Source organism: Nannobrachium achirus, assembly GCF_963921795.1.
Source record: "Nannobrachium achirus genome assembly, chromosome: 3".
Lineage (NCBI taxonomy): Eukaryota > Metazoa > Chordata > Actinopteri > Myctophiformes > Myctophidae > Nannobrachium > Nannobrachium achirus.
Window position 1 is genome coordinate 4,842,553 of NC_137812.1, and position 23,233 is coordinate 4,865,785.

The 23,233-nt window shown below is 41.1% G+C and overlaps 1 protein-coding gene across 3 annotated transcripts in view; it reads right to left on the minus strand.

The window, feature by feature from the left end:
- The window catches only part of LOC308281047 (uncharacterized protein), a 34,351-nt gene that overhangs the window by 5,822 nt on the left and 5,296 nt on the right, over positions 1-23,233 (minus strand). The window contains exons 5-8 of one of the 3 annotated variants that reach the window (XM_080721115.1): positions 22,620-22,733; positions 21,972-22,127; positions 19,831-20,507; positions 3,103-3,294 (exon numbers count right to left, since the gene is read on the minus strand). In XM_080721115.1, coding sequence (XP_080577241.1) covers positions 3,103-3,294; positions 19,831-19,849 — 211 coding nt within the window. In that variant the 5' untranslated portion in view covers positions 19,850-20,507; positions 21,972-22,127; positions 22,620-22,733. Of the gene's footprint in view, positions 1-3,102; positions 3,295-4,863; positions 4,969-6,816; positions 7,050-19,830; positions 20,508-21,971; positions 22,128-22,619; positions 22,734-23,233 lie in introns of those variants that run through there. The other 2 variants (XR_013961806.1, XM_080721114.1) reach the window with 2 other exon arrangements.

Genomic DNA, 23,233 nt, shown 5'->3' on the forward strand with positions numbered 1-23,233 from the left:
GTTGATGCACCAATTGATGCAGGTTAGAGTTGTCCTATCTAAAAAAGAAGGTAATATTTGAATTTTCCATCAAAAAATACATACAATAGAGATCCAATTTGTTTTTTTAGATGGATAGGGTACAATTGGCAATTATAAAATACCAATTGATGCAGGTTAGAGTTGTCCTATGCAAAAAAGAAGGTCATATTTGAATTCTCCATCAAAAAATACCTACAATAGACATCCAATTTGTTTTTTAGATGGATAGGGTACAATTGGCAATTATAAAATACCAATTGATGCAGCTTAGAGTTGTCCTATGCAAAAAAGAAGGTCATATTTGAATTCTCCATCAAAAAATACATACAATAGACATCCAATTTGTTTTTTAGATGGATAGGGTCCATGGACACGTCCACGGCCGGCTTACAAAGACAGCACACAGCTATACTTTACGGCCGCACCGAGTTCCAGCCAGACGCAGTTCCAAGCCCCGTCTTTGAGCCGCGTATCGGAATTCAGAGCCGCGGTTGAAACCGATAATCGCGTCCGGAGCCGCGGTGTGCTTCACAGAGCCGTGATGATCGCGTCTGTAAACGCGAAAGTCTACCAGGGCCGCGGTGACCACTATTTAAGCACGGACGCGTCATGAGACGGAATACGCGATTGTAGTGTCCAAGCCCCGTCTTTGGGCTCAAAGACGCGATCCAAGCCGCGTCTTTTGGCGAAAAGACGCGAAAAGACGCGATTGTAGTGTCAAAGGCCCGTCCTTTGACTCGAATCGCGTCTTGAGCCGCGGTTTCGCGTCTTGAGCCGCGGGAGCTCCGTCCTGGACGCAAAGCTCCGTCTTGACTGCTATTTAAGCACGGACGCGTCATGAGACGGGTCATAAGACCCGTCTTCAGACGTGGACGCGAAGAGTCAGCGGTTCTTGCTGGTATTCTGTGGACCTGATCTAGAACATGCATTTCTACGCTCTGAACGACGGAAAGAGGGGAGGCCCATTTCACATTTATTCCTTGCATAAGGCTTCCCCCTGCCGTCAGTTTGGCTACAGTACACATATATGTGTCCACTGAAAACAATTATGTTTGGAAATGATCTATAACATCGCAAAGGTAAGCTACTTTTTGATGGCACCAGCACAAATAAATAAATAATAAATATGGCAGTAGAACTGTTAATATTCACCCTAACATGAATACTATTGACTATTGGCAATGATTGCACACTGGCTATCTAACACATCCATTATCATTTTCATTAGCTTATATCATCTTTAAGCTTTAGAAGGCAGCAAAACTATATTGGTCAGTAAATTGGTTAAGTTTACAGTTGTCATTTCTGAGAGGCTACTTATGAAGGAAGCAACTTTTTAAAACGTTGTGGAGCCTTTTACACAAGGGACGAACCAACTTGAACTAGGGATCGTTAACCACTAAATTTCGTACCTGAAATGGGGACTTGTGTTTGAGGTTGGATTTGAGTCGCACGTAAGTTGCTCAACTGGTGGTCTGTAGCAGTATAGCAAACCGCGGTCGCGTTTGCTTTTTTCGTCCGTTTTTCGCTCGCGGACCGGGCCGTCAGACCACCGCGTCCGCCTCGCCTCGCCGAGACGCTTTCAATGAGGTCTCCCGTGTCCTTCTACGAGCAGCGGTTGGGAAGTTACATGCTAGACTCCTCCAGTGTAAACACTGCAGTGTACTTCCTGAAGGCGTGTTTCCTAAACCCACCAGAGAGCCCGGCAGTGTATGTTCTGCGCTGTGATTGGCCGGCAGTGTATAACCCTCGCTGTGATTGGCCGGTAGTGTGATGACGCAATTTGTCCCGGGCAGGGATCATAGAAAACATATAAAGAGAAGGCTTTAGAAGCTGAAAATAACGGAGTGGGGGTTCTAAAACTTTAGCGATTTAACAGCTAGGACCATTTTAAGATTTGTTTTATAAAAAAAGTTACATGGTATAACTTTAAGACACAACTCAGGCTCAAGATTTGTGAATGAATAGCCATTTTTATTTAAAGGGATATTTCACTTTCAAACATATTGGGGTCATTTTAACTTCTACTCAGGCTTTTGTGAGCACCCCAGACAGTTTTGATTCAAGATGTTTGATTCAGTATTTAGATATTTGATAATACATTATATCAGGCACGCCACTTCCTATACAAACCCATTGTAACTAAGTTCAAACTCCATTTTAATCATGATAGATTAATCTAAATGAAAAATAAATAGTTAAATATTTTTTGAGGTTGGATTTGAGTCGCACTTACAGTAAGCAAAGACTTAAAGCTATACTATGTAAGTTGCTCAACTGGTGGTCTGTGATTAATTAATCACAATTAATCGCATTTTAATCGCACATCAATATTTGACCTGAGAGGCATTTTTTTTAATAATTTTTATCCCACGATTTTGTAACCCATTTTCACCCAGTGCCAATTGCCTATGTAATCCTGGGCTCTGCTCTCCCTCTGCCGCGCCTGGGGAGACAACGGACTGACTCATGCTTCCTTCAATGCATGGGTAGTCCAAGTTGTTTCTTTTCACCTGACAGGGTGGATTTCCCTAAGATGGACGTAGCACGTGGAAGGAACACGTTATTCCAACCAGTTCCTTTCCCCTCCATCGGCCAGGGGGAGGCAGTATAGAGACCAGGATTACTGCATGTTTTTGTGAGGGTATCAACCCTAGGACGATTGAGTTTTTGAAATCTAGATTTCGCATCCACTGGGCCAAGCAAAGCGCTCTGGTCGGCTACTTCTCCCTTTGCATTTGTTGCCTCTTCTATGATCGGTATGCCCGAAACTGAAGGTTCTGTGGTGCAAAAACTAAGTGCGATTAAAATGCATTCTTTTTTTTTAATCGCGTTAATTTTCTGTAATTAATTAATCGCAATTAATCATTTAAAGTCCCAGCCTTAATGAATATCAAATATCTAAATACTGAATCAAGCAACTTAGAAACAGTCTGGGCTGGGGTGCTCAACTGCTCATAGCCTGAGTAGACGTTAAAACTACCCCAAACATGTTTGAAAGTGAAATATCCCTTACGTTTTTATTTGACACTGAAAAAAGCCACTGACATTCAAAACTGTACTCATAGAGACTGTTTTTACCTGAGAGAGTGTTGTCCCTTGTCTTCCCATCTAGTGATGTCATCAATGACCCGTCAGCCTCCTCTGGTCTCTGAAGTAGCGCCTCCTCCTTTTCCTCTTTAATCTGTGGAGACCCTGCTGGTCCCCCATGGAGCAGACTGGGGCTCCTCTCCTCCTGTTGTTCTGGGGAAACCTCTTCAAAGAGGGCGAGATCTAGGGGGAGAGAAGGGAACGTCAGCAGAGGGAAGCTAAGAGCGTGTCTGTCCACATATCTCACGACTATGGCGACGTAACGCCGCTGCCTAAAGTAGCATTAACCCTTGCCTTTGGACCAGGGACGTGCTGGCCATTGGGAAAAGCGGGACAACTCCCGAACGGCCGGTCCATTCCCGGCCTGTCCAGGCCGGCCATCAAAAAAAAAAAAAAAATGGCCGGCCCAGAAAGTAAATACAACTCTTGTGTCTCATGATCTGAAATGGCCAATCTTTGATTAACAGCAGCTCTAGAGAGGGATCTCTCTCTATAGTGCTGAGTAGCAGCAGCCCACAGAGCCAGCAACGTATGTCTCACGTTGCTGTTAAAAGTTGTTCCAAGAACAACAAACGATAATTCCAAACAAAGTCCATGGGAGTATAGGGACAAAACTTGTTGGCGATCTAAGGATAGTAATAAATAAAATCAACCAACGAACTTGTTTCCTACAGAGGATCGCCCCAATGGTCACTTTCAACACACTGAAGACCATAGCTGGTGCAATAATCCAGCCCCTCTTTGACTACGGAGTCCACGTATGGTATCGTGACGCCCCACAAGCCCTAAAAACTAAACTCCAAACAGCCCAAAATAAACTAATTAGGGTCCTGCTTAACCTTCCCTATCAGACTCACCTCACCGCTACTCGCCAGTTAAGAGTGGGGTGGCTCAGAGTAGATGACAGAGTACAGCAACTTGCAATGGGCCTGGTGTACAAGATACACTACACCACTATGATACCCAAGTACCTGTCAAAATACTTTATAAACGTTAAGGAGGTCCATAATTACAACACCAGAGGCAGCGCCACAGATCACTTTCAACCCAGAGTCATTCTTCTGCTATACCACCAAAATGTGGAAAGCCTTACCGAAGGCCATAAAGGAGTGTGGATCACTAGCATCCTTTAAAATTGAAATTAAAAAACCACTTACAGGCAGCAGCCGTTCGCAACTGGTAAAAAAACAAACCTAGCCCAGCCCTACCCTCCCCTGCCCCTTCTTTGTATATACTTACTGTTTGTTTAGACTTACTGTTTTTTTTTTTTTTTTTTCTTTCATTTTTTTTCTTTACATTCTATTTGTCTGTCATTCAATGTTATATTATATGAGATGAGACTTAAATGGTTTCCTGTGGAAATAAGCTTAGTCTTTTCATGGATCTCTTTTTAGTAGACCTTGTACCAGTGAACTGTACCATCATGAAACTGTACCTTTTCCTATGCAAACTTCTAATAAAGTCAATCAATTTTTTGTTCCCTTTATAGAGTTTAAAATGACCAGTTCTACCGGAGCTAGCGTTAGCCATTAGCAACACTGTGGACAGTGGAAGGAACATGGGAAGGAAGAGTGTTGCTGTTGCCAGACTTATGCGAGAGAAACAAGCAAACTGGTATATAAAACACAACACTGTGGACAGTGGAAGGAAGAGTGTTGCCAGATTTATGCGAGAGAGACAAGCAAACTGGTATATAGATCATAAAAAGTGCGCTCCCCTCCTCCGTTACTGTATGGTGAATTGACAACGTACTGTGTTTGTGTCAGTAGGGTGACCACCCGTCCCGCATCTCGCGGGACAGTCCCGAAAATGGACCGTCTGTCCCGTGTCCCGTTAAACGGCACTGATGTCCCGCGAATCAAAGACATGTAGGGAAAAAATAGGGGGTATTTGTTTTCACAATATGTGACGCTTTATGTGAAGCATATGCTTCACATGAAGGTCTTCATTCTCTCATACCGTTGGACGCACAGAGTCTCTCTCTCTCTCTCTCTCTCTCGTCGCTAAGCTGTGCAGTGCGGAGCGCACTCTTGTTGTAACATGGAGAACAAGTCCAGGAGAAGTCTGCTTGTTGTTGTTAGTCCCATACATCATTACACAGACTGACTGGTGGTTTCAACTGATTTGTCTGCTGTGGCTACACATAGGCCATAGATAGCAGGCAGCGTTAGCAAGCAACATAGCCAAACGTAGCCCCCAGCAGGAGTGTCAGATAAGAGAGAGACGGTGGAGGAACAGCGCACGGTGCGTGTTGCCATGTCTGATTATTATAATCCACGTTGAGCTATTTTTTATGTAAAGTTGCTTGTAAATAATGGTGGTTGCGGTGGTGAGCTCGGATCGGCTCGGCCACTTTCAAATAGCCGACGTATATTGGTTTAAAGAGCTCATGGGCCTATAGTATAATCACTTATTTAGGCCTTGTTTTCATAGACCTGGTTGCTTATTCCTCTCGCAAAACTTGGCAACACAGTGAATACACACGACTATTTTGGTTAGTAATGAAAACTTAGAGGCTATTTGCTTGAGCTTGTAGCCAATAGTATTCTAATTGTATCTTATTTATGAACAAAACAATTTGTTCATCAATAAATTAAGCACTTTGAAACTGAAGACGATGGCCAATATTGATGATAATAGAAAAGAAAATCTTTTTATTTTTCCCCCTTTTTATTTGTATTTTTTCCTCTTTTTTTTAACCCGACCCGGTCGGACACTAATCATCATTAGACTCTCTTTATACCAGAAAAACGATGAGACCTAAAATCACAGTAACCGCTCATCGGTTAGTATTTAGGGCCTCGCAGCGCGACCGGAAGGCGAAATATTTTGTGCAATGAGGGCCTCTCCAACTCCTTTTCCCATTACTCCAGCTATAACAGAGAAGGATATTACACCAACAATCTTACTCAGTGGTTCGCAAATATTTTCATGTCAAGGAGACAAGGACCCCCAAATTGATATGCACATGGCCGTGGATCCCCACCCGAAATGTTATGTGTCAAGAGGCTAAAGGCAAGTTAGAGGCCAGCTTGCTTCTTCAAAACATGTAATAGGGAATGAATTGGACGCCGCTTTCCCGCCCGCCTCCCCCAAGGGCATGCTAGAGGCTTGTGCTTCCAATGTCTGTCGGAGGCCTTATACTGTTTTTAATTATAACTGGCAGTCAAGCCTTTAGATGGGTCCAAGAAAATTCACAGGCAAAACAATATTATGACCCAAAACGTTTTTTTTTTTTTTTTTGCATGCTCATTCAGAAACGTTACAGTTACATAAATTAATTGTATTATTATTATATTATATTATATTATACAAATATTTCAAGACATGACTGTATTGCAGTTACTTTGCCAATGCATGAAAACACAATGTTGTCTTCTACTATTATTCCACGGTCCCAACAACGACCAGTATGAGGTTAAAAAAAAAACACACATGCAGAGAAACTATGCATCATGCATGTTACCAGCCAGACATACAACTCCAGAGGAGCTGCGTAGCAGCTAGTGGAGTGAGGGGTTCCGAAAGGAGCTAATGCACATTAAACTACTGGTTATCTGTGTTCTCATGACACGATTGTTCATTCCAGTAACTTCAATTCAACTGAAATTGGCTATATTGATTGTGCTATAGTTTCAAACTCATGTAGTATTTTCCAGTGTTTAAACTGGTTTTAATCGCAGTGTAGTGGTTGTATGCACCAACCTGCTGTGTGTAGCTTGATGTCCAGTATTGGACTTTGTTTGTTTTCAACGTGTTGTTGGGAGCGGAGAGTCTTGTCCTGCTCGTACTCTGTTAGAATTATTTCAATGGCTCCAAACATCTCCTCGGCAGCTGTAGAGAGACGCTCGTTGATCAAGCACTTCAGTGTTTGTAGTAAAGTCATGTTAGCAGAATGATTTATATCAAAACGATGGAACAATCCGCTAAAGGGATCCGATCCGGTGGGGGTTGCCCAAGGAAAGGACAAAACAATGCAATGTCAGTGAACTTCCGCGTAGACGCAAGGAGTATATTGAAGAGGGAGATGTCGGATACCTTGATTACCTTTTAGGCTGGATTGCATGCAAATTGGGAGCCGAATATTTTACTTTGTACCCACAGCTTATATGCATCAGGACGAACCACAGACGAACATATGGTAAATCTGAGAGAGCACAAATGGAACCAATTAACCAAATGAACCTGTAAGGGTCCAAATCTTTGTTCCTCTTGTTGTCTAATTTGTTCCAACTCTCAGTTATTGACTGGTTCTCATTGATTCCTATCAATTATTTAGCTGGAGACCCCTGGGACATGTGGGTCCCCAAAAACCTGTGGGTCCAAAAAAGAATTATTTTGGCGGGTCCCTAGATGATTAACTAAATATGCAACATTGTTTTGTTTGTTTTTTTCACTGTAAACACTATACTCACCAACATAAAGTTTAAGTGTATAGGATAGGGGGTACATGCACATTTCTAAAGTGACAATTGAAGGACCTTTTAACACCTTTAAAATGAAAAATTAAACATTGGTCAAATTGTTAAATATTAGAGGCAGAAATTGTGAAAATAGAAGTTGCAAGGCGTTGTGAGCATGTAGATCTACTATTTTCACAATAGAACCGTGTTATACAAAATGTAATGCCTCAACTCTTACTGCTCCTCATGGTGGGTGGGGTCCCCGGTTCAAATATGATTATTTTGGGGGTCGCGGCCTGAAAAGGTTTAGGACCACCTGCCCTAAAGGGGGTCACCGGACCCCACTTTCAGAACCACTGCTGTAGGCCACTAAAAACAAAGAGCACAGAGTTTATGACTGGGCAGTGGGCACAGAGTATGTATAGTACTGTCAGCATAAGAATTATGAATGTCAGCCTGTCAACTGTTGACTGTAGAGGGAGCTCTAGACCAGTAAGTGGTTCTCAAACTGGGGGTTCTCAACCAGGGGGGTCCCCAGATGATTAACTTAGGGTGCGTTCGGAAACCCGCACCGGGTGTGTGCTCAGCTAGTGTAGTGAGTGCAGTGGGCATGACGTTGGAGAGTGCGTTCAGTGTGGCTTATTTACGAACGACCAGTTTTAAGAGGCAGCTGTGCGCTTTTTCACTCTGAACTCTGAAGGTAAACTTTCTGAAAAGCAGCAGTTGCTAAGTATGCTAACGTAACGTTGATATTGAAAGGAGATGTAATTCATAGCATTGGCATACCTGCTGTTAGTTTACACGTTAATGCGTGTGAAACTATCAAGCCCAAACGACCAATTAAGCTGCAAATGCTGCATTTTGCGGTAATTTCCTCCATAGTTCAAAGCTGAGAAGCGTTTGAAACATGGCCATGAAAACCAACTAATCAAAACACCGCACTGCACCACACCGTCAAACCCCATGTTCTGAGTAGGGTCGGTGAGTGCGTGCACTCAACACACTGGTGCGCCACGCACTGGATTTCCGAACAACGCATCAAGTGCACCGAATAAACGAACGACAACATGGCACACCAGTGCGTTGAGTGCGCATTTCCGAACGCACCCTTAATGTGCAACATTGTTTTCCCACTCAACAGTAAACACCGACATCAAGTTTAAGTGTATAGAGGGTATCTGCACATTTTTAAAGTGACAATTTAAGGACTTTTTAATACCTCTAAAATAACAAATTAAACATTGGCCAAATTGTCAAATACTAGAGGCAGAAATTGTGAAAATAGCAGATCGACATGCATGAGCATGCATGTAGATCTGCTATTTTCACACTAGAACTGTGTTATACAAAATATAATCCCTCAACTCTTAGTGCTCCCCAGGGGTGTTTTAACTGGGGACCACAGTTAAAATATGAGTATTTTGGGGGTCACGGCTTGAAAAGGTTGAGAACCACTGTTCTAGACACTGACTGATATTTAACAGCAAATAAAAAGCTATTATTTTGAAAACTATATAATATGCTCTAAATGGCATGAACTGTAATGGATTACCTTGTAGACCTATGCCTATAGACGTTTTTAGTCATCTTTGAACTAAAGTATTTGAACATAACAAACAATGGAGGCAGCTGTAGGCTACCATACAGAGTGAGGGCGAAGGGAGGTTTCTAAATTTGGCACAAAACGTCTGTCCACCATACTGAAAAGCCCCATTGATTATGTACAGTATGCATACATTGCCATTATGACAAGTTTCAATATACAAAATCACTTTTTTGTGGCTGCACATTTCAAAGCTGTACACAACAATACATTTCCATGTAACAAAGCATATTTTAACACCTGTATAGCCTACAATACATTCAAGCAAACCATGACCCAACCTATAGTAAACAACACAAATCATTCAGATAAGACGGTGATATAAGATCTCTACATTTTATCTCTCTCTGCTTCTGAAAATATTAACATAATATTGGAGGCATGCTTCTTTCTGCAGGATAAATCATTCTAAACTTAGATCGTTGTGAGAACTATTAAAACGTATAGCACAGCAGCACTGCCTTTTGCATCACAGGTGTCAGTGGTCACAGGACCTTTGCTCACCTTTCCTCTAATCTACACAGACTGTTGCTCTTATGAAGAACCCATAAACACACAATCTACTATTGTTATAGGCAAGGACCATATCATATTTACTTGTTAAAACCTCATTCATATAAAGAGAATTATCTTTAGACCAGATGTAAAATGTAACTTGGCCTCTGCTTTGTATTCTGTGGCTCATTTGTCTTTGCAAAGGTTTGTCAACCCCAACGGTGAATGTTGTCAGTTGTAGGCAGAGACGACAGCTTCCTGTTCAGCGTTGTGGTCGACAGAGCGGAGACCACCTTTTCTCAGTGTGACTCACTCATACTGACATGGAACATTTATGCCCCCAGAGAAACAACACTTCCTGTTCATCATATACACCAGTATAGAATGTAACTTCTTGTGACAAAACCAACACCACAGCTTCTTCCGTGGAAGAAGTACTTAAGTAAAAGTACCTATACCACAATGTAATACTTAGCTACAGATAAAAGTCCGGTATTCAAATTTTACTTGAGTAAAATTACAAAAGTAGGGGGCACGGTGCGCAGTTGGTAGTGCTGTCACCTCACAGCTAGAAGGACCTGGGTTCGATTCCCGCCGGGGGACATTGTGGGCGCTGGGGGCGTGTTCCCTCCTCCGCGTCATCAGCACGGCGGTGGGGTTAGCGAAAGGGCCTTTCTGTGTGGAGTTTGCATGTTCTCCCCGTGTCTCCTAGGGTAAATACCCTCACAAAAACATGCAGTAATCGTACAATCGTAAATGTACTTTGTTACTTTACACCACTGGTTATATCCCTACAGATGGCAAACTCACACATAATGACTTAAAGTAGATCATTTTGAGTATTTGTCTGATGATTCACTTTGACTAATTTGACTTAGTTCATATGTGGTTCATGTGAAGGAATCAGAAACATGGTAGAGTTCACAGCTGAGCAAATGCGCTCTCTTCTCCTGTCAACAGTTTCTCAGTAGCTGGCTTTCCTGTACGTGCACAATAGAGACAACAAATGCATAACGAGTATCTAAGAAGTTGACCAAATCTCTCTGACTGTAAGGCCTAGTGAGCCTCAAAAGGTCAGTAATCCCAGGGTTAAGTACTTTTAAGGGCCCCCTGTATATCTCAATGAAATGCATCCAAATAAGAATCTATGTTTAATTACTTGTCAACACCTCTATGTTGGGGTGGGGGTGGGGGTGTTGGGATGTGGTTAGGGTTTGGGGGTTTATAGATGTTGGAGGAATCTGGCCACTCACCAAGCAACAGAAGTCTACGGAGAATAAACCTGATAAGACACAATCTGACACATTACCATGGGTATACCAAACCTGACGCTGTTGCTCTTTTTCATAGGTAATCTCTTAACCCTATTACTGATGTAATTACTGTTTATTCTTAACTGTGTTGTTATATTACCTGGATGATATAATGATGTCTTATTCTAGACTATTACATAATGTTGTTAGACTTGCATAGTATTTCATAATACGTGGGTTTATTTATTTTTTATGCCATGTACCGGGAAGTTTTACAATATTTTCTATTGTTAAATGTTGGACAAACACGGACATTTGAGTAAAAAAAAAAATCTCTTGCTGTATAGTGGACTCGGTCACCTCTGGTACAGCACTAATAGACCTACTGGTATATAATGCTGCATCACCAGATTTTCAGAACTGAGAAAGTCATACATGCCTAAAATGTCACAGTGATGTTGAAGGCATTGAAGATGCTGAAGGCTTGTTCATAATACTGTCTAGATAGATTTGAGGATGGTCTTAAGCCCGTATCATAGTCGGGTCCGCGGTGGAAGGCTTTACACCGCGGTGTAGTCTTTTCGAGTCTTTTTGAGTCATGAAACTACAACGTTACATCATTCCTCACGGTGGAGAGCTTTCCACCGTGAGTCCCAACGCATCTCTCTGTTTTTACTATCAGACAGACAGGCTCTACACCCCGTTCACTGATTGGTCAATCTAGATTAGTCAGTCACGGTGAATAGGACTCCACCGTGGCGTACTATGATGGCCTGCACTTGTTTTCTGACTTGAGTGACCTCAAATTTGCGGTGGATAGGTCTCCACCGTACACTCTGATACAGGCTTTAGACATTGTTTAAATGCTGTCTGGATAGGTTTGAAACTGGTCTATAATTATGTTTTTTTTATATCATACATATTTATATTCCCTCTTTGGCTAGTGGTTAAGATGTTTAACCACATGTGGGGGCCCGGGTTCAAATCTCTGTGTGGTGTTATAATGCCACACAACTCTTTTGTTGGATACAAGCATCTGTCACGTATACGTTAGAATAACATAACCTAACTAGAAGCAGTGCTCTTCCGAGCACAGGTCTCCACCAGGCCGTGCGTCCTGGTGGTGCTACTGTATAATAGGCCAATGTCAAAAGGGTGGCATATGTTCTTCACCTTAGACCTATCATGGCAATCGGACGCTGCATGCATGATTTGAAGCATTGTGTTCCAAAAATGTGTTTTGCTAAAGTCTACCTGCTGGTGGCGCTATAACAGGCCAATGTGAAAAGGGTAGCATTTGTTCCTTGACATAGTGGGAATATGTGTGGCAAATTTCGTGGGAATATGTGTGGCAAATTTCACGGTAATCACAAGCTGCGTTAGATTTGAGGCATTTTGTTCAAAAATGGAGCAATCCTGCAAACTTTGGAAGCAAATATTAGCCAATCAGGATGGAATATGAAATATCAGACGGATCAGACTTGATCACATGACTATAGAGATACTGTGTACCGATTTGTGTTATTTTTTGAGAAAATCTGAAGGAGTAATATCCAAAAATGCGTTTTACATAAGTCGGCCCAAAGGTGTTTTTCCCAAAGGTGCGCTTACAAAGTTTGAAACTGATCGGTGGAGTTATAGGTAAAACCACAAATCGGCCTGTTATAGCGCCACCATGAGGCTGATTTAAAATTTGAAGTGGCATGTCTTCCTCGACCTAGTGGGAACGTGTGTGCGCGATTTCATGATAATTGCACTTTGCGTTTGGGATTTGAGGCATTTTGTTAAAAACGGCTCAATCCTACAAACTTTGGAAGCCAATCTCAGCCAATCAGGATGGAATATGCAAAATCGGACAGATCCGTGTCGATCACATGACTATTCTGTCGAGATACTGCCTACCGGTTTGTAGGATTTTGGACAAAATCTGTAAGAGTAGTGCACAGAAATGTGTTTTGCGAACATCGGCCACTAGGTGGCGCTAGAAAAGGCCCATTTGAAAAAATTAGGGCAGAGGTTCTAGATTGGCATCCAGGGAATGTGTGTGTGCTTACTTTGGCAGCGACCGGGCCAACGGCGACTGAGATTAGGTGCATACAAACTGCGAGGACGGACGGACGGACGGACGGACGGACGGACACACGGACGGACGAAGGGGAAAACATACTCTTCCCCCATGCCTTCGGCTGGTGGAGACAATAAACATGCTAAAGTAGGCCTATACTGTAGCATATATCGCGGACATATTTTTGACCCTGTTCAAAGTTGCAATGCGCTGCTGATTTACAAGTGACACCCCTACTGCACCTCTCCTCACACAGCAAGTCCTGAAAATACAAAAGTCACCCAGGCGGGGAAAAACGAGCCCCTTCACCTACGCAAAACTATCAATTTGACTCTAAAAGTCTAAAAGTCTAAAATCCCTGCTAGCAGCCCTAGTCTATCCTTACAATCCAACTTGATGTTGACTGTTTGGACATTAGGGTCGCTTATCCCTAAACTTATAGGCGATCTACATAAACACGTTGTGAGCTTTTAGATCGGCTATTTAAGTATTTTAAAAATAGTGAAAAGGGATACGTTTAGGGATAAGGGATAAGGCACAGATGAAAGTAGGGCACTAGATCATGTGTGGAACCCAGCTGTGAGAGAGAGACAAGAGCAGGATGCTTTTAAACTCGCCCAATTCCTTGTCACCATATTATCTTGTTTTAAATACACAAAGACATAGATAAATACCTCCAACAAGGCAGTGTGCACCACCAGCTTGATAATAAGCAAAAGTCATAAACTAGAAAAGAAGAGAAAAATGCACTGCACACTAATAGTCCCAATGCAAAGAAAATGAATTAATTGTTTAATGAGACAATATTTCGACCTGGAGGTCTTTAGTTTTATAGATTTATTTTCACACACATTATGCTACAGTGCATATGTCTGTACATTGTAACGTAACTGTTTGCTTGTAGTTTTGTGGTCTCTGCCCCAAGACACTGACCTAGACCTACAGTAAAGTATATGCATTAAACAAATCAAACTTTAAATAGATTGATTGAGAGAGAACAAACCTGACCTTTTCTCAAATATAAACATAAAGTAATAAAATAAAGCAATGGCAAGTGTGAGGCTAACATCTCCCTGGGTCACAGAGTAATTTGGCATAGGCTCTCAGCCTGACAGTGTATCGCAGGTTTGAATCCCGATCCCAATGACCTTTGCTGCGTGTCACTCCCCTGTCTTTCTATCCCCGTTTCTGACCCAGGGGTAGCGGGAGTAATGTCAGGACATCTGTACTCTATATAGGCAGAGGGTCACACCATATCTGACATTTTAAAGAAGAATCACATGCAATATGATTTGTTACTGTAATGTTTGTAATTGAGATCAATGGTCCAATAGTATTGTTTTAGCTCATAATATTATAATCTTTATATTTACTAACCATTGTGTACATTTGTTCAGCCGATATTTGTGTGTTTCTATGTTTCTCAAATTGAAAACGTATGTCTTGGCATTGGACAAACAATTTGTTAACTAGCAAAAAAAAAAGTCTCATCTTTGTCTTAAAAATGTGCTCCTTCCTATGAGAAGGGCAAACTTAGAAAATCTAAATCAGTAGGTAGGCTATTAAGGCTATTAATACTATTTGAAGGACAACTTTAGTTTTTTACAACAAGGGTTCATATTTTAGATTGCAATTAAAGAATATAAAATATGAGTGTTAAAATGATTTCATTTACTTCTTTCTATTGTTTTAGAGATTCTTATTTTAGTGGTTGGGGGCATGCGTACAAGTGGCTAAATATGTCATTTTACACAGAATAAGCCCATTCCCAAGATACAACGCAATCTTTCATGGTTGGATGTGACTTATGGGGGCTTGAGGTGTTACTGTAAATAGCAATAAAGAAACTGCTGGCTTATTGTGTCTAAAAAGACATATTTAGCCACTTGTAAGCATGCCCCAATGCGTACGGGCATGCCCCACATTTTAGCACGGTAAACGCAATAAAACAATAGAACGAAGCAAATGAAAACATTTTAACACTGACTTTTTCTTTTCTCTAATTACAACCTAAAATATGAACCCTTGTCCTTTAAAACATCTAATCTTTAAATTGTGTAAATGCATGAGACCCATTGTTTTAAAGTTTTAAGAAATACCTTGACAATAGTGTTACTTTACTGTAATTCTAATTCTAACCTTTCAATACATTTGTATTAATTACAATTTGCATTTAATCTATTTCTCAAAGTATTCCATCTCCTATTAAGTGGTAGCCCTTAATAACTGTATTTGTGGTAAAAAGAAAAGATAATGGAACCTCCAGCCAGGTTCATAACATTAAATCAAGGTCCTGATGGTTGCTTGACAATGTTCTCAACATGCTTGCAGGATGTGCATTTCCTACAAGCACATTTTATTTTAATGAAACGTGCTTAAAGTGAGTGGCAGATAGCACATGTTTATCCCTCAAGTTGTGAGCAGGTTCATTTGAATAATAATAATTAGAAAAGGTGCTCCTCTGAGCACAGGTCTCCGTCAGGACAGTAGGTTATTGTGGGCCAAGCCAGCAATGTTGATGGAATATGACAAATCTGACAGACCCGTCTTGATCACATGACTAGCGATTATGTCAGGGTTCCCACTTCCCACACATCTTTACCAATTAATTTCCAAAACTTTTCCAGAATATTTAACCTGATTTCCAGGACTATATAACAATAATTCAGCTCAATAACGAGTCGCTTACTCCTATGCGCAATGCCCAAAGACAGGTAGTGTATGCCAGTGGTTCTCAACCTTTTCAGGCCGTGATCCCCAAAATAATCAGATTTGAACTGGGGACCCCGGCACCCTGACGAGCACTAAGAATTTTATTGTGAAAATAGCCGATCTACATGCTCACAAGGCCTCGCGTTGCGAGGCGTTGTGAGCATGTAGATCGGCTATTTTCACAATTTCTGCCTCTAATATTTGACAATTTGGACAATGTTTAATTTGTCATTTCGGAGGCATTAACAAAATCAATAACCAAAGACAATGCATGGCTATTTTTTCCAGGACCTTCCAGGACCCTTGATCAATTCCAAAACTTTTCCAGTACTGGAAAAAATATTTTTCTAATTTAAAAATATTTCCAGGAATTTCATGACTGTGGGAACCCTGTTATATGTAGAGATTTGCGTGACATATAGCCTAATGTTGGCCTCCTGGTGGCGCTATAAAAGGCAGATGTGAAAAATGCTTTTTTTCTTGGCCTCTAGTGCATAGGCACTAAAGGATAACAAAAAGCCTCAGGGCTTTGTAGAGCCTTAACCCGTAGCTACTAGGCCTACTGCAAGGGCCAACTGGGTTGACTAACATTAGTCAGACCTGCGCATGATGAATTCAATATCCAGAGCTGTTGTATCATTTTGGATATGTCAATCCATTAACATATACATTCTTTCCAGCTTTCAAAATCATAGACGAAAACTCAAACCTTGAATGCAGACCTGCATGGCGACACGATCAAAAACTGTGTAGCCTTTTCCCATTGCATACCTGGCTCTCATCACCCTCTGCCAAGTATAAGTTAGTAACCACCAAGGACGTGCTGGCCATTGGGAAAAGCGGGACAACTCCCGAACGGCCGGTTCATTCCCGGCCGGTCCATTAGGAAAAAAATATAAATAAAATGTCGGCCTTCGTTCCATTTTGGAGGCTGGACGGCCAACAAAGTAAATCGTCACAGTCAGGCAGAAACCTTGTATCTCCAAGATTAAAAATGTATAAATTCTTTCGCAAAGCAAAGCCCTGCTTCATCATACAAGGCTGTTGCACAAAAGTAGTGAAAACAGCAGATCTACAAGCACACAACGCCTCGCGGTGCGAGGCGTTGTGTGCTTGTTTGTGGGCTGTTTTCACTAGTTTAAATCATTTTTAAAATGATAAATACAAAACAAACGGTTTTGGACATACAAGGTTTCCACCCGACAACAACTAAATATAACTCATGTAATTGGCCCACTGGCTTGTCACTTGTCATGATCTGAAGTGGCAAATCTTTGAGTAGCAGCAGCGCTATAGAGAGAGATCTCTCTCTATAGCGCACAATGAGGGCCTCTCCAACTCTTTTTTTCCCTGGCTGAATCAGGGGCCCAGCATGTCCCTGGTAACCACCACGTGTGATGGTTCCTTAGGCGATTAACTATGCCACGCCTTAAATAAAACAATAAACTATAATTTTGAGCAGGGTTGTTTCCATTGTACTCAATCAGAAATGCATACTTTAAAAGTGCATAAGCAAACTTAACTAAACTGTTTAACATACGTTTCATGCTGTTACACATTTATAGGAACAGTCAAATGTAGAGGATAGGCTAACATACAGCACATTTGATGTTAGACAGAACATTATGTCTCCTGTCAAAATTGCATGGAGACAATGAATAATTTTTATCCCCAATTTGGGATTTCTTTTTTTATTTTTATTTTTTTGAATTTCTGTGAAGTTTAAAGTATTTTAACTGGTACAATGCCTAATGCCTAATATGTTACTTTCTTTAAAACAGAAATAACATGTTGCACCCATGTAAGTATTCAACTCCATTCAGTGTCTTGGAATCAATGCAATTTACCCAAACCAGTTAGGGCATAATGTATACGACACCGCCACCTCCATAATAATTCACTACAGAAATAAACAAATGATTGACAATTCACCATTTGTCAGCCTTCTGATTGGTCCCTGAGACTCCCTGACTGGCCAACCAGAAAAAAACATTCACTTTTTGCTATCGGGGGTGGAGTTTGTGCAGTGGAGAATGTTGCTTCAGCCTTTCAAAAACTGTCCGCAGTGCGCGACACGGAGATCGGCCGGTACGGTGATAGCGACGGCAAGCGTCAAGCGATCTCGCTCATCATAACGAATAAGCTTCAACAAACTAGTTCATATGGACCTTATCAATGGTCTAAGAGTCACGATTGGGTACATATAATTTAAATGGGCAGAATTACGAAAAGCCAGCCTATTATGTGAGGAGAAACATTCTCTCTGTCCTCTTCCTAGTACCCAAGATGCAATGCGCTTCTCTTTCTATCTCTGATCCAGAGGATTAAACTAATTAAAACATTTATTTTTCGGGGGAAAACTACTGTTTTGCTATGTAATTACTGTACCTTTTTCTTCCCTTTTTATTAATATCACGTAGATGTGGTTTTTTTGGTACTTTATATAGCTGTAATGAGGCTATGAAGAAAAAAAAAATCGCATCCACTACCACTATAAAAGAATCTGCAAAGAGGATTCTGTCCCACTGGGATTAAACTAATTAAAACATTTATTTTCGGGTAAACCCCCTGTTTTGCAATGTAACTACTGTACCTTTGTCTTCCCTTTTTATTAATATCACCTAGATGTTTTTCCTTTGGTACTTTATATAGCTGTAATGAGGCTATGAAAACATAAAAAAATTCCATTCACTGCCACTATAAAAACAATCTGCCCAGGGTCATATGTCCCAGCATAGTAACAGGGCAGAATGGGGCGGGATTTGCAAAGTGGTGGATTGGGCTTGCAAAGCTGGTGTCATACTGGGATGCCCCTCCCCCGGCAGCCATTTTGAGAGGGTCGGGGGATATATACTAGCTATAGTAGCAGGACTTGACATTAACTTTTTGAGGCACAGTGTCATCTGGACAGTCTTTTTTAAATTCTTTTTTCCTCTTTTTTTTTGGACAAATAAATAAGACCTCCTTGGCCCCCTCCACTCCACAGTCCATAGTCTGCATTCAGCACAAAGCTGCTAGGAACATCACAGAAAAAGTGAAACCAAAATCCACAGCTATAGTAGCAGGGCTTGACATTAACATTTTGAGGCAGAGTGTCCTCTGGACAAGTACATTTCCCTTTCATTTTTCCAGGCACAAAAGTCACTTTGTTAATTTGCCATTTCACAGTCTTTTTCATTTTATTTCTTTGGACAAATAAATAAGACCCCCTTGGCCCCCTCCACTCAACAGTCCATAGTCTATAGGCCTACAGCACAAAGCTGCTAGGAGTGCCACAGAAAAAGTGAAACCAAAAGCCACAAATACATTTAAAAATGTTCCTTAGAGCTAGTACGCTGCATGCATGCATTGAGGCTCAACTTTATTTTTTATTCGATTTTTTTGCACTGCAGAAAGGCTCATAGACAATTATAGGCTTGTCCTGTTGTCCGGGACAACTATAAATCCTTATGAACAAGTTAATTAAAAATGTACTTGACCCTGGGTGATTTAAGGAAAAATAATTAAATATACTTGTGGCTTTTGGTTTCACTTTTTCTGTGATGCTCCTAGCAGCTTTGTGCTGTATGCAGACTATGGACTGTGGAGTGGAGGCGGCCAAGGAGGTCTTATTTATTTGTCCAAAAAAAATAATAATAATAATAAAAAAGATTGAAATGGCAAATTGACCAGTTACTTTTGTGCCTGGACAAGTGAATGGGAAATGTACTTGTGCCTCAAAAAGTTAATGTCAAGCCCTGCTACTATAGCTAGTATATATCCCCCAACCCTCTCAAAATGGCTGCCGGGGGAGGGGCATCCCAGTATGACACCAGCTTTGCAAGCCCAATTGAAAGAGATTGAAAAACGGAAAACAAATTAAATGAATTACTGCACGACTGTACTGAATGTTTATTTAATTTTTAATCTCAAGATAATACATTGTATTCCCCTCATGAACTTATTCCCTTTTCCCTTGCGACCCTTTTCTTTGGATAAATGGACAAACCCAGATGTAGAAGCGGTTGGCTCCTTATAGGAGCACTGCTCAAAAAGGTCTTTAAGAAAATAAGATAGTTGCAGAACTTCTTTGTTGACACTGGACTGAAGGTGGAAATGACCTTGTTTCACACTGGATTGTTATGTGCAATGACAGAAGTTACACAAAAAAAAAAAAAAAACGAACTGACCAACTGTAACTGAACTAACCCGCTTTGAAGCTTGACATCTCTGAGAACACTTCAACTGGTCATAGGTCATGGGCAGCTGCTGTCTCTGGTAGAGGACACATTTGAGGATCTCAGGGACAAATTGACAGCAACCATCCTGGCTCACAGTGCCAGTAGCCGGGGACCCAGTCACCAAAATGGGAGAGGACCTGTGATGTTCTGCCGTACTTTTTATTTCTGTTTTATCTATAGTTTGGTCATTAAGGTCCACAGAATGAGAGGCCTGCTCTGCCGGAAACATCGCGAAAAAAAGTTATGGCCATTTGTATATTCCCTGTCCCATCGACTCCACTAGAAATATAAAAAAAAAGAAAAGAAATCTGCTTTAAGTAGCATGTGAGGGGTCAAACTAGGGGCTCTTCATGATTCTGAATCCATTGCAAGCATTTGTTTTGCATGTTTTACATTCCTTGGGCTAAATTTCGGCCCACCAAAACTGTGAACAGTGATGAGTCATCACTTTTTTTCCCACTTTTCACAGTACGGCAGAAAATCACAGGTTCAACCCTATTCCTTGAGCTTTTGGGCTTGTGGGTCCCCGACTACAGGGAATCCACACTCTCGTCACCGCCTCAGCAGCACCATCTTGCTCGGTGGGAGTCACAACCAGGGCCTCTGGACCCTTCTGGCGGGGGCTACAATCTTGTCGAACTCCATCTGTCGAAAAGATTGTCAGTGAACACAGTTTATTCACAAGTACAGTATAGCCAGGGTTATTGTGCTGGTGCCAGTGGTTTTCAAAGTGGGGCACATAGGGTCACCAGGCACATTGTATAATATAGCATCACAATCAGTTTAACCACTTTAATCCTATTTTAATAGTCAGCCATTCAAAAATGGACGATCCACAAGCTGACAAAGCGCTTTGTTATTATTATAGAATAATCTTGTAAAGCATGTTGAATCATTTAGAATTTCTTTTAACACAAATCTTCTCTTATTGGGGTCCCAAGCACAAAAGATCGGGATAACAGAGATAAAAATAATATGAAATATAGAAGTGTCCCTGTAATTGAAAATGCGGGGAATGACTACAGAGCGTTGCTGTTACTGAAAAGTAAACAGGCATCAAACAGACGGTGGAATCATTTTTGTTCACTACAGAAGACCTCAGCACAGGGAATAAAGCCAAAAAATATCCCAAGACTGAAAATTAATTTCAGACCAAGTCCCAATATGTGATTTTTGAAACACCAATATTTTGAAACATACCAATATTTGGGGTGTTTCGCTTAAGTTCTGAACTGCCTTCACTGAATGTGTGTGTGCCAATCCATGATTCATTTCATAGAAGTATCTTCTGACGTTCTGTTGTATTCTATGCTAGTCTGGCCATTTCAAATACTCATATCTTGAAATTATAACTGCTTTTTTTTTGTTAGGAGATCACTTGACTGCAGTGTTGATTTCGTCGACTAAAACTATGACGAAAAATGTTTGTCGACTGCGTTTTTTTCACTGACAAAAACAAAATAAAAACGAAATAAATACTTAGCTCAGCTGTGATGACTAAAACTAAGACTAAATACATTGACAATTTCGTCAACAAAATAAAAACTAGACTAAAATGTTAGGGAGGGACTAGTGGAGAAGAGAGTCATTTTGTGTTTGGTTGCTCTCAGGTGTTGCGTGTTGAAAATAGCTGATCTACAAGCTCTCAACGCATCGCACTACGACGCATTGTGAGCTTGTAGATGTGCTATTTTCAGCACGCAACCAAGTGTAAAATCAGTCATTACGATGCCATCAAGGCCTGCCAAAATACATTTCAGTTGACTAAATCAACTCTAGATTTAGTCGCCTAAAATCTTATGATATTATATATATATAAAATTAGACTAAAACTAAAACTTTTCAGGTGAATAAATTATGACTAAAACTAAATTTTATTCAAAAGACTATGACTAAAACGAAATCAAAATTTGCTGTCAAAAACAACACTGCTTCACTGGCGTTTTGCTGACTTTGTCATTCATCGCTACACCTCCCCCTTATTCATTTGCAGATCTGCACTGATCTCAGAAACAGCCCCTATGGAATCCTCAAGACTGAAATCAGTCCCCAGGACTGAGAACTTTAACACTGAGAATGACAGGGCACTGACAGGACACTCAGGCTCACCTTGATAAAGGAGCAATTTCCCGGTCATGAAACAACTGGAATAATGGCTGCTCTCCTCCATAGGTCCATATGCAGTGTTCAGGCCGCTCACAAAATGGCTCCCATTCTGCACACCACATGGGACTGTTGTGTGCCACTTCACAATGTACTTTGTCACTATAGAAGACAATAAATAAGAAGGCACAACATATTTACACCAAAACATTAATAGCACTAAGAATAATTACATTATATTCAGCAATTTCAGGGAGACCATGAAGACCATGGCCGTCGTTGCCCCTCAGTTTGGCCTTGTGCCCCTCCAAAAGATGCCATGACCTGAGGCCACAGTGGCCTTAATGCCCAAGCTGACTGTACCACTTTCTCCTCTGTCTCTGTCTTGCCAACATGTAGACACCAGTGTCTCTTTCTTGTCATGTTGATGGATCAAATTGTAAATACCAATGTATTTATTTCCCAACATAGTATATTACATTTAAAATCATCCTTAACCCTTAAATACATTATTTCAAAGGACTAAAATCTTGTTTTATTTGATGGCATTCCTGCCCTGGCATTTGGCCTTTGTGCCCTCAAACAATGGAAAACAACAAAGGCCTGATTATATTATAAAAGGTTAAGAGAATAAATAAACATAACAGTACTCACAGTGCAGATTGCAGAATGGGGCTTGAAACACAGTGTGTTACTGCATATTAATCCTCTTGTGGAGAGAATAGTGTCTGCTCCAGTGAGTCCTGGTGCTGCACTGCATCAAGTGAGCTATGGGGAAAACAACAAGACACAAAACATTAAAACAATTAAGAGTAACACATTTATAAAAGGGCAATTGAATACAGTTGAAAGCCGTAATGAGTCAAATCAAAACAGAATGAAAATGAGTGCCACACTGATTGGCTGAGATCATAGGTGAATTATGCAGTAAGGGCAATCTCTCTTGCCGTCCCGTAGGTTAGCATTTCACCAGGTTAGCTTTCACCAGCGTCAGCAGGTTAGCCACGGGGGAGCAGGTTAGCATTTCACCAGCGTGGGCAGATTATCATTTGCTAGGTTAGGTTAGGGTTATGGTTAGGTCTTGGTGCTACCTGCTGGTGCTCTGCCCTCCTGTGGAGACGCGACCCAACGTGTCTACTTTTATGTTTGCTCAGCTTCTTGACATTTGAAATATTCCATTTTGCACATAAACACACCAGGGACGAGCCGGCCATTAGGAAAAAAATACAAATAAAATGTAGGCCTTCGTTCCATTTTGGGGGCTGGGC